The following is a 12,518-nucleotide window of genomic DNA, read 5'->3' as shown; positions in this document are numbered from 1 at the left end:
GATTTTTTTTGAAGAAAAAAACCCCTTTAAGCTTGGGATATTTGAGCACTATAAGATTTGTTATATCAGAAGAAGAAAACCAGTGTATATTATCATCAAAACTATAGATAGCGTACTATTGGTCAGGGAGAGAAGACTGTTTATGTATAGGAGCAAGAGGGTATGCAATAGAATAGCCAGAGGACATTCCTTAGTGGAGAGGAAGCCATCTACACTAAAGTACAGTGGTCATCTAGAGAGAAAACTGGCTACTCATTTACAGAGTAAATAAGAAAAAAGGATGGCATTTTGCTGAGTTGGTCTCAGCAGACTTAATCAGATGCTTGAAATTGTCCCAAGCAACAGCATTTGTTTCCTCAAACCTTTCTATACTCACATGGGGCATTTTATACCCAAGAAGATGTAAGTTTTCAATTTTTTTTTTTTTTTTTTTTCATATAGCCCAGTAGTGTTTTATAAATAATTAAAACATTTTTCAGCTTTGGTTGTTAAGATTCTTAAGAGAATTAAAGACAGTTTGTCACTATTTTTCATGGGCTAGGACTGGTAGAGTATTTTGGTGATTCAAGTTATATGTTGTTAGAAAAGTGACCTAATAACAGTTAAGAGATTTCATCTATTTACTCCTATAAATTTTATATTTAATAATATTTGAAATGATTACAAAATAGTTTTTAAAATGGGCACTGTGATTATTAGTAATTTTATTTTTCTGGACAGACTACGAATGTTTAAAACCTTTAATCCTTTTCGTATTCTTGTATGCGGTGGTGATGGAAGTGTTAGTTGGGTACTGGCAGAAATTGATAAGCTCAATCTTCACAAACAGGCAAGTATTTAACTGATAATATTATTGAAGCATAAATTCAAGTAATTATTATTAACTGTAATTTCAAGCTCCCATATGTATATTGATAGCTTCTGACCAGTTCTAATATCATTTTCAATAATACAAAAATCAGTTTTTGAGGATGCCAAACATAAATACTAAGCATGATATGACTACATAGCATATTTTGATATGCTCAGTAGAAATATAGATATCAGAGTAATTTTGGAGCAGTTTCAGTGATTAACAATAATCAGTAGAAGAACAATAACAATAATTAATTGATTAAACCTAATTATTTTATCATCATCATCATCATCATCATCATTTTCTTATACCCTTAAGGGATGTATTGGATGATCTCAAAATCTACACAGTTTTCTCTTAGCATTCACAATCTAAAAAAGGAGCAAACCACTCAGCTCTGAAAGCAGGATCAAAAATGAAATTGCTAATCATCATCAAATTCTTGATATGTACCCTTAAGAGATTATTATTATTATTGTACGGGTGCCTTAGAACATAGAAGTCTTAGAATCGTGTAGCCATTTCTTTATCCAACTCTGTTACTCGATTATAAAAAGATTTTAAATTACTAAGGCATAACCAACCCTTTACAAGACATGGTTGCCCCTCATACAGTATCATATTTTTATCCGCCCATTCTTGAATTCACTTTTTGAACATGTAAGTCTTGAACATACCATGCTTGAGATACTGATTGTTCTGTAATTTGCTACTGCAGTCTTAGAACCTTCCTTATGCAAGAAAATTATTTTGCCCTCTTTCCACTTTCTTGGAAATCTACCAGAGCTGAGACTTAAATTAAACAACTTAGTCAGAGGCATTGCCAGTTCTCTTCTACATTCTTGCAAAAACAGAGCTGATATGCCATCTATTCCCACAGTTGTATTTACATTGAGAGTCTGCAATATCCTAAGAACCTCCAAGACAGGTACCTTTTCTCATGACAGAAAAGGAAAATATGGGCGAAAAAGGGGAAACTACTCAAGAACACTTGCTCAAGACCATTTACTAGTTAGAAAAAGCAAAATGAATCCAAGATGATCTGCTGTAGACTTAAATAGAAACTTGGCAGCTAGTGGGATTAATATTTCTGACATGACAGTCAGTCGAAGATTGTTGAAAGAAGAAGGGAGGACCTCCCACAGACCAAAAAAGAAACAACTGTTGATTAAGGCTATGCAGAAAAAGAAGCTTCAGTAGGCAAAAGTGTACAAAGATTGGGTGATTGTTGAGAAGTGGAAAAAGGTCATATTCTCAGATGAGAGCCATTTCTTTGTCCGAGGAGAGCAATCATCCTATGTTCACAAAATAGCATCTGAGAAAACTTCTCCCACCCACCTTCAACAAGCCCCTAAACACCCAGTTTAAAATATGTTCTGGGGTTGTTTTATACATGATGGTCCAGGCTCACTTGTATCTGTTGACAGTATGATGAAAGTGACCAATACATAAAATATTGGAGAAAAGAGTGGTCCCACAGATCCAGAAAGACAAAGAATTCAACTCCTCATATGATCTCACTTCATGCCACAATTCAAAAAAAGTGAAAGAATTCCTCAAAAATCACAACATCCAATTGCTTCAGTGGCCAGGCAACTCTCTTGACACTAACCCAAAAGAAAATTTGTGGGTCATAGTGAAAAAGAGACTTGAAAAATTACATTGTGATACAAATGTTAATTTAATACACTCCATTATAAAAGTATGGTTTCAAGATGCACAAATAATAAAAATGTGCTCTATGTTGATAGAGTCCATGCCTAAGCAAATTAATGAATTAATTAGGAACAGAGGACCACATTAAATTATTACATAAAGTTGGAGTTTAATTTTTGTACTTATTTTCTTGCAAAATTAAAATTTTCTTTAAAATGTGAGTGATTGGATTACTTTGTTTGTTCCTATACATGAATAGCAGAGGGAAAATGCACATCCTTGTCACACACCTAATTTAACATCAAACCATCTTCCTATAATCCTTCAATTCTAACTGTCGAAGATTAAGTACTGCATGATATAATGTTCCATTTACGCTATATAACTGTAGCATTTTCAATAGCTTTCCTCTTGCCACATTGCCGTATGCATTTTCTAGATCAGGCATGGACAACCTTTCCTAGTTCGGGGACCAAATTATCATTCTGTCTCTGAGTCAAGGGCCAGACCAAATTATTAAATTAAATAATTTAATAATAAATGAATTAAAACAAGTTGCTACTTCATATTTCATTTATTTATAATATAATGCTTTGGTATAAACCTCAACATAAATTTTATAATATATAACGAACGACATAACAATTTAATGTGAAGATTGGCCTTGTACTTCAACTAGGAGACTATCAATATTGACGTTAATGTTACTTAAGGATAATCGCATAGAATTTTCGAGGTTTTCTTCTTTTATTCTTGTCCGAATTTTTGATTTATTGTATTTCATCCTCGAAAAAAACTATTCACACATATGTGTTGCCGAAAAGACAAATGATTTTTCTTGAAAAGGTGCATAAATTTGTATATTTTTCTTCCACCAAATAAAATTTATAAAAATCCGTCAAAGCAATGTTGTTAAATTGTGATTTTAGCACTAAATCTGCCTGAGCTCAATAAGTTCCATCTGTAAGTTTTCTGGCACATTATTGATATTATCAACATCCATCGGACGAGCAAATATAGCGAATGTAGAGTCTTTGTTTTTGAAGTCGGCATACCTTGTATCAAATTGCTCTATTAGTGCCTTCAGTTCATCTCCATAACAATTATAAGGAATATTTTTATGAGTTGGTAGAGTAGAAAAATGATAACAACTTTTAGCTCTTATCTGACTTTCCAAGTGGTCTTAGTTTATTACAAAAAGCTTTGACATGTCCATGCAGTTCATGAACCAATTGTCCTTGTTTTTGCAATTTAAGATTCAGTTCGTTTAGGTATCCAATGATATCTACAAGGAATGCTAAATCACACACCCACTAATCATCTTTTATTTGGTTAATTGTGTTTCCTTTTATGTCCATAAAATCTGCAATGTTTTGTCTCAGATCATAAAATCGTTTTGACATTTTACCTTTACTCAACTACCTCACTCAACCACAATAATAAGACACATCTTCATAATCGAAATTAGGTCAGCCAAATACTCCTTAAATCCTCGGTGATTAAGTGCATGTGACTTAATAAAGTTAATACTGGCTACTACAACTTCCATAACATTTGTTAATTTAATAGATTTTGCATGCAGATTTTGTTGGTGGATAATGCAGTGAAAATTTGTTAAATTTTCTGGATGGATCATGAAAGAGCAATAGAACTATTCCAATAAATCCCTTCTGTGCACCAACCATTGCAGGGGCTCCATCAGTGCATATGCCAGATAGTGAACTCCATTTACGCCCAAATCTCTCGAAGACTGTGTTGACTGTTTCAAATATATCTTTACTGGTAGTTGTTACTTTTAACGGCCAAAGCACCAATAATTCTTCTGTGATGTTGAAATCCGCATCAACTCCTCGAATAAATATTGCTAGTTGTGCTGTATCGGAGGCATCGGTGCTGTCATCCAAAGCAATTGAAAATGCTTCCAATCTAGCAATCTTCCTTTTTAAACTTTTTTTTGATATCATCAGCCATAATTTCCATCTGCCGGACAACAATTCGTTCTTGACAAACGAATATTCTCGAAGCCTTTTTTCTTTTCAGGATAAATTATACTTGCAACATCCAGCAGACATTCTTTGATAAATTTTCTTTCACCAAATGACTTAGAATGCTTAGCGATTTTTTCGCTTACCACAAAGCTGGCTTTGACAATGCTGTGGTGCTGTGTTCTTTGCTTGTTGAACATTTGCTACTGAGAATCCAAGTTCTTCTTCAACTTCTGTATTTCATCTTTTCGTAGTTGTCCATCAATTTTTGGGTGATCCGCATGTCTCGAAGTAAAGTTTCTCTTTAAGTTGTATTCTTTGTTGACGGATATGGATTTGTTGCACAGAAAACATACAGGAAAACCTTTATTCGGAATAAAATAATAATCCTCCATCCAGTTGTCTTGAAATTGACAATTCTCTGCATCTACTTTTCTTTTTTTTGCAATAGCCCCTGACATTGTCCCAAATTTATAAGCGATATTCAGAACTGTCAAACAAAACTGTCTTCTACGCCGCAGGCACTGAACAACACAACATCAATGCACGCACTGAGCAAAGCACAACACCAACACAAGTACCGAACTGACACGTTGTAACATGTTCACACACGCCGCTAGTCAAAGTGAGAAAGAGACCTTGGTTGGAGAAAACATAGTGTGTTTTGTGCAAGTCATGTGACGCCAGCTTGATGTGAGTTAGTAGAACACACCATGTTTTCTCCCACCATGAATCAGACAAATTTCACTGAAATAGATTAGGGCCGGATCTGGCCTGTGGGCCGAGGGTTGCCCATATGTGTTCTAGATGTATAAAACCGAAATGAGTCTCCATAGCTCAGTCGGTATAGTCAAAGCCCTTTGGTCGGAAAGACTTGGATTCAATTCCTGTCATTGACACAATTAACCTTTATCTGGTCTCTTTCGATTAAAGGTGAGTTAGCCGGTCTCAGATAGGGGTTTTTCACCCAGAAACTCGTGTTTTTCGTCTCCCAGAACAGGCAAACTGGCCCTGTGAACACACACACACACACATCCTACAGACACAGGACACACTGGGAGGCATGGGGCTAACCACCTTATCCTCAAGTTGTGGTTGTGAAATCCAAGAATAGTTGGAAGGTCATGGGTGCTTAAGTACCTGTTAGGACCACTGATGATGATGATGATGAAACCTAAATACAGATCCTTATTATGGTTCTATGAAAATTTGCCGTAAACATTTATGGCATAAGACATTTTCGCCATAAAACAGTTTTAGCATAAGACATTTTGAAATGTTAGAAAAACCGTTGATTGTTACTTTCTCCAAGCCAACCATTAATGTTTCGGGATCTAATGATGAACATAAGCCTTTTATGGCACTGAATGATCTGCTGTAAGTTAATTCTGATTTGCCAGAAAGCAAAGCAAAAAGCCGCCATGGAATCCTTAGGGGATCTCATGCCAGTCCCAAGCTTAGATAAAGAAGGATCGGTCAGATGAGTGTCGATGCTCTGACCCTAAAGAAAAAACATGATTGTTATATGATGCATATATATGATCAGCAGCTACATCATGCCGGCTCAGATGTCGCCCGGATCAACAAGGTCTACGATACCAATCTAGCAATCGGGGGGGGGGGGTTAGATCGAAAAGTGGGATACCAATAGGAAACAGAAACTGAAACTAACAGAACTATCATCAGTAGGAACATCGAATGTATGGACACTGAATGGCAGGAAAACTAGAACTACTTCATGAGGAAATGAAGAGATATCCGTGTGATATACTAGGACTAGCGGAGTTGCGATGGACATCAGTAGGAAAGATAAATTGATGCAAAGTCTTATGGTCATGGCATGACACCAAGTATGAAGCAGGAGTTGGTTTCCTTCTTAACAAAAAAAAAAAAAGCTAGAAAATCACTCTTAGGCTACAAACCAGTCAATGAATGAATCATAGCAGCAAGATTTCAAGCAAAACCATTTAATATATCAGTAGTTCAGATATATGCATCCACATCTGATAGCACAGATCAGGATATTGACTTATTTTACAAAGATCTGACGGAGACAATAGAAACAATACCAAAGCAAGATGTACTGATTATTGAAGGAGATTGGAATACCAAAGTCAGAATGGATAATGATGGTTGGGAAAGAGTCATGGAAAAATATTGTTTCAAAGAAAAAAAGAATGAGATGAAAAAATGTTAGAATTTGCTCTAGACCATGATATGATGATGATCTGTAACACAAGATTCCAGCGAAAGGAGTGTAGAAAATGGAAATGGCAATCAAATGATAGGAAAACAAACATGATTGATATGATTAAAAGAAGATAGATAACATCAGCACAGCAGTGTCGAACTTTTCAAGGAGTGGATATAGACTTGGATCATAATTTATTGATTGCAAACATCAATTTGAAATTAAAAGAGAAAATATAAACCCCCATCATCAGAAACGAAGAGAGCAAGAAAAAGTGAAGCAAAAATAGGAAGAAGGTACAGAGCAGGGTTATAGGAGAAACTTAAAAGTGTGGACAAAGAAAAAACTTCGAATCTAAGAATGAAAGGAGTGATGAAGATGTTAGAAGATGCAGTTGAAGAAACAGTACCAGAAGAAAAAAAGATCAAGAAGAAATTAATTAGACAAGAAACACTGAAGTTAGTACAGGAGAAGAGAATGTTAAAGATAAGAAGAGATATATCAGAACAAATAGAGGACCAATATAGAAGAAAGTGTAATAAGGTGAAAAAAAGCAGTCAACCAGATAAGATGAAATGGATAGAAGTCCAGTGCAATAATACAGAACAGTACTATGGAGAGCATAAAACTAGGGAGGTGTACAAAATGATTAGAACCATTAATAGAAGGTGGCAACCAAAACAGACCACAGTTAAAGATGAAAAAGGCAAAGTATTGATGGATAAAGATAAAATTGTACAGCAATGCACAAGATACTGTAGTGAGTTATATGAAAAAAAGCAAGATTTAGATAGTGTTGGGAAACTGACTGAAGAATCGAAGCAGATATCACCACCAGGTAATGAATGTGATATGGAATTGCTCGATTGGTATCGTGGACCTTGTTGATCCGGGCGACATCTGAGCCGGCAGGTTTTAGATGTTGATCGTATATGCATCAGATAACAATCGTGTTTTTTCTTTACGGTCAGAGCATCAACACTCATCTGACCGACCCTCCTTCTTTATCCAAGCTTGGGACTGGCATGAGACCCCTCCCCCCCTCTAAGGATTCCATGGGAACTTTTTTGCTTTGCTTCCTGGCAAATCAGAATTAACTTACAGCAGATTATTCAGTGCCTTAAAGGGCTTACATTCATCATTAGATCCTAAAACATTAATGGTTGGCTTTGAGAAAGCAACTATCAATGCTTTTTCTAACATATTTACATCAAAAACTATAACAGATTGTTTATTTCATATGGTGTTGTGTCCCCCTTTTACCGTCCTATAATTGTTAATTCCTCTTACAAGTTTATTTTTTTATCTTGTTTGTAACAAAATTCTTACTATACATGATATCACCCAAATACAAGGCATCTAAGCTCTTGCTCCCCTTAGTATCCTAAAACATTTATATTTTTTAGCTGCACCATTTAGGACATTTAGTTTATGAAAGAAAATCAAAACAAGAAGCAATTTCTTAAAGTTTAGGTGTGAAACAGTTATGCAGTCATGACCTTGAACTCGCAACTTAATTTTTCTTCCCCCCCCCCCCCCCCGCAGCTAGATTTGTACGTTATTACAAGCGGTACATTGAATGGCAATTTCAGACAACTGAGTTTTCAATGAGCAAAAGTTTATTATACACATAAGCACAATATAATACATTAAAAATCGTTAAAAACTTAATTCAATACTAAGCTGAGGCTATATTAGCAAAACACAAATGATAGGTTATAAAATTCTATGTGGGAAGGGCAATTATGCCACCACAAAAGACTCCACTCGTACGATGAAAGGATATCCTCACAAATGTTAACAATTGACTAAAACTTCTCATCTGTCTGAGCACAATATTATGATGCAATAATATTGCATCATAATATTGTGATGCAATATTATACCTTAATTAAACACAATTAGTTTATACACGTTAGCTCACGAGAGTAATGTGGGTTAAACAGTCCTATCACTACAATAGTAACCACATTCGACTCCTCAGACAACTCTCAGACAAAATATAGATGACATGCATAAGTTACTAGACACACGATTATTTATCTATTAACACTGACAAGCTTATTTTCTTTCTATTTTTAAATGCGCTAAAGTCCTAGTTCAACTCTTGTTCAAGTCTTTCAATAGATCGGTAACTGAACTACAATCACAGCTACATAAGATTTGAAATAATATAAGATTTTACGATACCATTTGATAAGGATCTTCTATGCTAGTCTCTGCTCTTACTCGTCTGTAATTTCCGAGGATGAATTTTTCCGTAGTGGACCATACTTGAGATTTCTCGGATCAAGGTGGGCCTTCACGTCTTCAGCACATCAAGCTTCTTCCAAGGAAACACGATGGATCTGCGATTCGGTAGTTGTGAGATTCACTACACGGGCACCTACTTCTACACAGATTTTCTTTTTTTGTCAAGAACACAGTTGATATAATATCCAGTAGTTACCTTTCTTCTCAGCTGTACGGCAGCCCTCCTTTCTATACTAGGGAAATGGGACTGAAATCCCGCTTACTTTGTTCCTTGTTGTGGCAGAAGGAGAGAACTCCTGACCATCACTCAGGAAAACTCAATTAATCCCTCCCCCCCCGATGTCTGGATACGCTTCCTGTGACCAGTTAGGGTGGCGTTTTTCTGCCGAAATTTCCCGTGGGCTGTGTGCACGTGACTGACTCGTGGCGATGTCCAAAATCACGAACTTAGACCTTGGGCCCTACCTTGTTTCTTGCTAATCCTATGAGTCACATTTATTAAACTTTATCAGCTTACCAAAATTTTCTAAGAATTGACATAAACTTGTAAACCCTTGTTTCAATTGTTTAACAGCGAGCTTTTACATGGAAAATTCTTATGACCAATATTCTATAATTTAATTATCTTATTTTCACCATATTACAACAAATTTTTTTATGTAAGTTAACAAATACTCTCAGTTGTATTTCACGCTTAGATGCAAGTATATGTTTCTTTTTTTTTTTATTAAAGGTTCCTACTTGTTAAATTGTGACAAAAATTAAATTCCTTTTAGGAACTTTATTAATCACAAACTTTAACAATGGCACAAAATTTTTATCGCAAAATTGTTGCCATTGGTTTGAAGTTATGCTATCAAACAGATGCTGAATTCAAGACGAAAATTAAATGCTTCACAGCATTAGCATTTTTTCCAGTAAGCGATGTTACTGATGGATTTGTTGAATTGATGATCTGTAGCAAAAAGTTAATTATTTACACAGCATCTCTTTTAATTTGCACAATTTTTAAATGATTTCATTATGTTATGTATCACTGACATTCACCTTAATAAAGATTTGCCTTTTTAATGAATTTATAATACCCTTTATCATCCATTGATTATTGACAAAAATTAATGCAAAATGTCTTACTGCGAAAATGTTGGTAGCAAATTTTCCTACAGCAAAAATGTTTACGGTGAATTTTCCTGTCACGCCTTATTATATTGTATTCCCATGATTTCTCAACTATTTGTCTTAAAATGAAAACCTCATCCTGACAACCTCTGTGTGGCCTGAATCCAGCTTGTTCTTCACTAAGCTTCCCTTTCACAGTCCTTATTAGCCATTTCTCAAGTATACTTGCATAAATTTTTCCAGGAACATTCAGTAAGGAAACTCATCTGTAATTCTTACATTCATAGATAGGTACCACAAGAGCTCTATTCTAATCATCTGGAATTGCACCATCTGTTTAGACCACATATGGACAATCCCCGGCCCACAGGCCAGATCCGACTCTCTACTTCTTTTGATCCGGCCCTAATCTATTTCAACAAAGTTTCATTCATGGTGGGAGAAAACATGGTGTGTTCTACTAACTCACATTAAGCTGACATCATATGACTTGCGCGAGACACACTATGTTTTCTCCAACCAAGGTCTCTTTCTCACTTTGATTAGTAGCGTGTGTGAACGTGTTACAACGTGTCAGTTCGGTACTTGCATTGGTGTTGTGCTTTGTTCAGTGCCTGCATTGATGTTGTGTTCTGTTCAGTGCCTGCATTGATGTTGTGTTCTGTTCAGTGCCTGCGGTGTAGAAGACAGTTTTGTTTGACAGTTCTAAATATCGCATATAAATTTGGGACAATGTCAGGGGCTATTGCAAAAAAAAGAAAAGTAGATGCAGAGAATCGTCAATTTCAAGACAACTGGACGGAGGATTATTATTTTATTCCGAATAAAGGTTTGCCTGTATGTTTTCTGTGCAACAAATCCATATCCGTCAACAAAGAATACAACTTAAAGAGACACTTTACTTCGAGACATGCTGATCACCCAAAAATTGATGGACAACTACGAAAAGATGAAATACAGAAGTTGAAGAAGAACTTGGATACCCTGCAGCAAATGTTCAACAAGCAAAGAATGCAGCACCACGCATTGTTAAAGCCAGCTTTGTGGTAAGCGAAAAAATCGCTAAGCATTCTAAGTCATTTGGTGAAAGAGAATTTATCAACGAATGTCTGCTGGATGTTGCAAATATAATATGTCCTGAAAAGAAAATAGACTTCGAGAATATTCTTTTGTCAAGACATACTGTTGTCCGGCAGATAGAAATTATGGCTGATGATATCAAAAAAAAGTTTAAAAAAGAAGATTGCTAGATTGGAAGCATTTCAATTGCTTTGGATGACTGCACCGATGCCTCCGATACAGCACGACTAGCAATATTTATTCGAGGAGTTGATGCAGATTTCAACATCATAGAAGAATTATTGGCACGTCAGCCATTAAAAGGAACAACTACCAGTAAAGGTATATTTGAAACAGTCAACATAGTCTTCGAGAGATTTGGGCTTAAATGGAGTTCACTATCTGGCATATGCACTGATGGAGCCCCCTGCAATGGTTGGTGCACAGAAGGGATTTATTGGAATAGTTCATGAAAGAGCAATAGAACTACAGATCCAGCAGAAAAATTTAACAAATTTTCACTGCATTATCCACTAACAAAATCTGCGTGCAAAATCGATTAAATGCACAAATATTATGGAAGTTGTAGTAGCCAGTATTAACTTTATTAAGTCTCATGCACTTAATCACTACCAATTTAAAGAGTATTTGGCAGACCTATTTTTGGATTATGAAGATGTGTCTTATTATTGTGGTTGAGTGAGGTGGTTGAGTAAAGGTAAAATGTTAAAATGATTTTATGATCTGAGACAAGACATTGCAGATTTTATGGACATAAAAGGAAACATAATTAACCGAGTAAAAGATGATGAGTGGGTGTGTGATTTAGCATTCCTTGTAGATGTCACCGGATACGTAAACGAACTGAATCTTAAATTGCAAAAACAAGGACAATTGGTTCATGAACTGCATGGACATGTCAAAGCTTTTTGTAATAAACTAAGACCACTTGGAAAGTCAGATAAGAGCTAAAAGTTGTTATCATTTTTCTACTCTACCAACTCATAAAAATATTCCTTATAATTGTTATGGAGATGAACTGAAGGCACTAATAGAGCAATTTGATACAAGGTATGCCGACTTCAAAAACAAAGACTCTACATTCGCTATATTTGCTCGTCCGATGGATGTTGATAATATCAATAATGTGCCAGAAAACTTACAGATGGAACTTATTGAGCTCAGGCAGATTTAGTGCTAAAATCACAATTTAACAACATTACTTTGACGGATTTTTATAAATTTTATTTGGTGGAAGAAAAATATACAAATTTATGCGCCTTTTCAAGAAAAATCGTTTATCCTTTCGGCAGCACATATATGTGTGAATAGTTTTTTTGAGGATGAAATACAATAAATCAAAAATTCGGACAAGAATAACAGATGAAAACCTCGAAAA

The 12,518-nt window shown here is 35.4% G+C and overlaps 1 protein-coding gene across 1 annotated transcript in view; it reads left to right on the top strand.

The window, feature by feature from the left end:
* Positions 1-12,518, top strand: part of LOC150094898 (diacylglycerol kinase delta) — a 566,581-nt gene that overhangs the window by 262,948 nt on the left and 291,115 nt on the right. Inside the window, exon 10 of the mRNA XM_090411584.1 lies at positions 721-829. Coding sequence (XP_090267710.1) covers positions 721-829 — 109 coding nt within the window. The remainder of the gene's footprint in view (positions 1-720; positions 830-12,518) is intronic.

Source organism: Typopeltis vanoorti, chromosome 21 (assembly GCF_054136105.1).
Source record: "Typopeltis vanoorti isolate ZY-2024b chromosome 21, IOZ_Tvanoo_1.0, whole genome shotgun sequence".
NCBI classification, from domain to species: domain Eukaryota; kingdom Metazoa; phylum Arthropoda; class Arachnida; order Uropygi; family Thelyphonidae; genus Typopeltis; species Typopeltis vanoorti.
The sequence above is the reverse complement of the archived record's forward strand: the minus strand, read 5'-3'. Positions and strand labels throughout refer to the sequence as shown.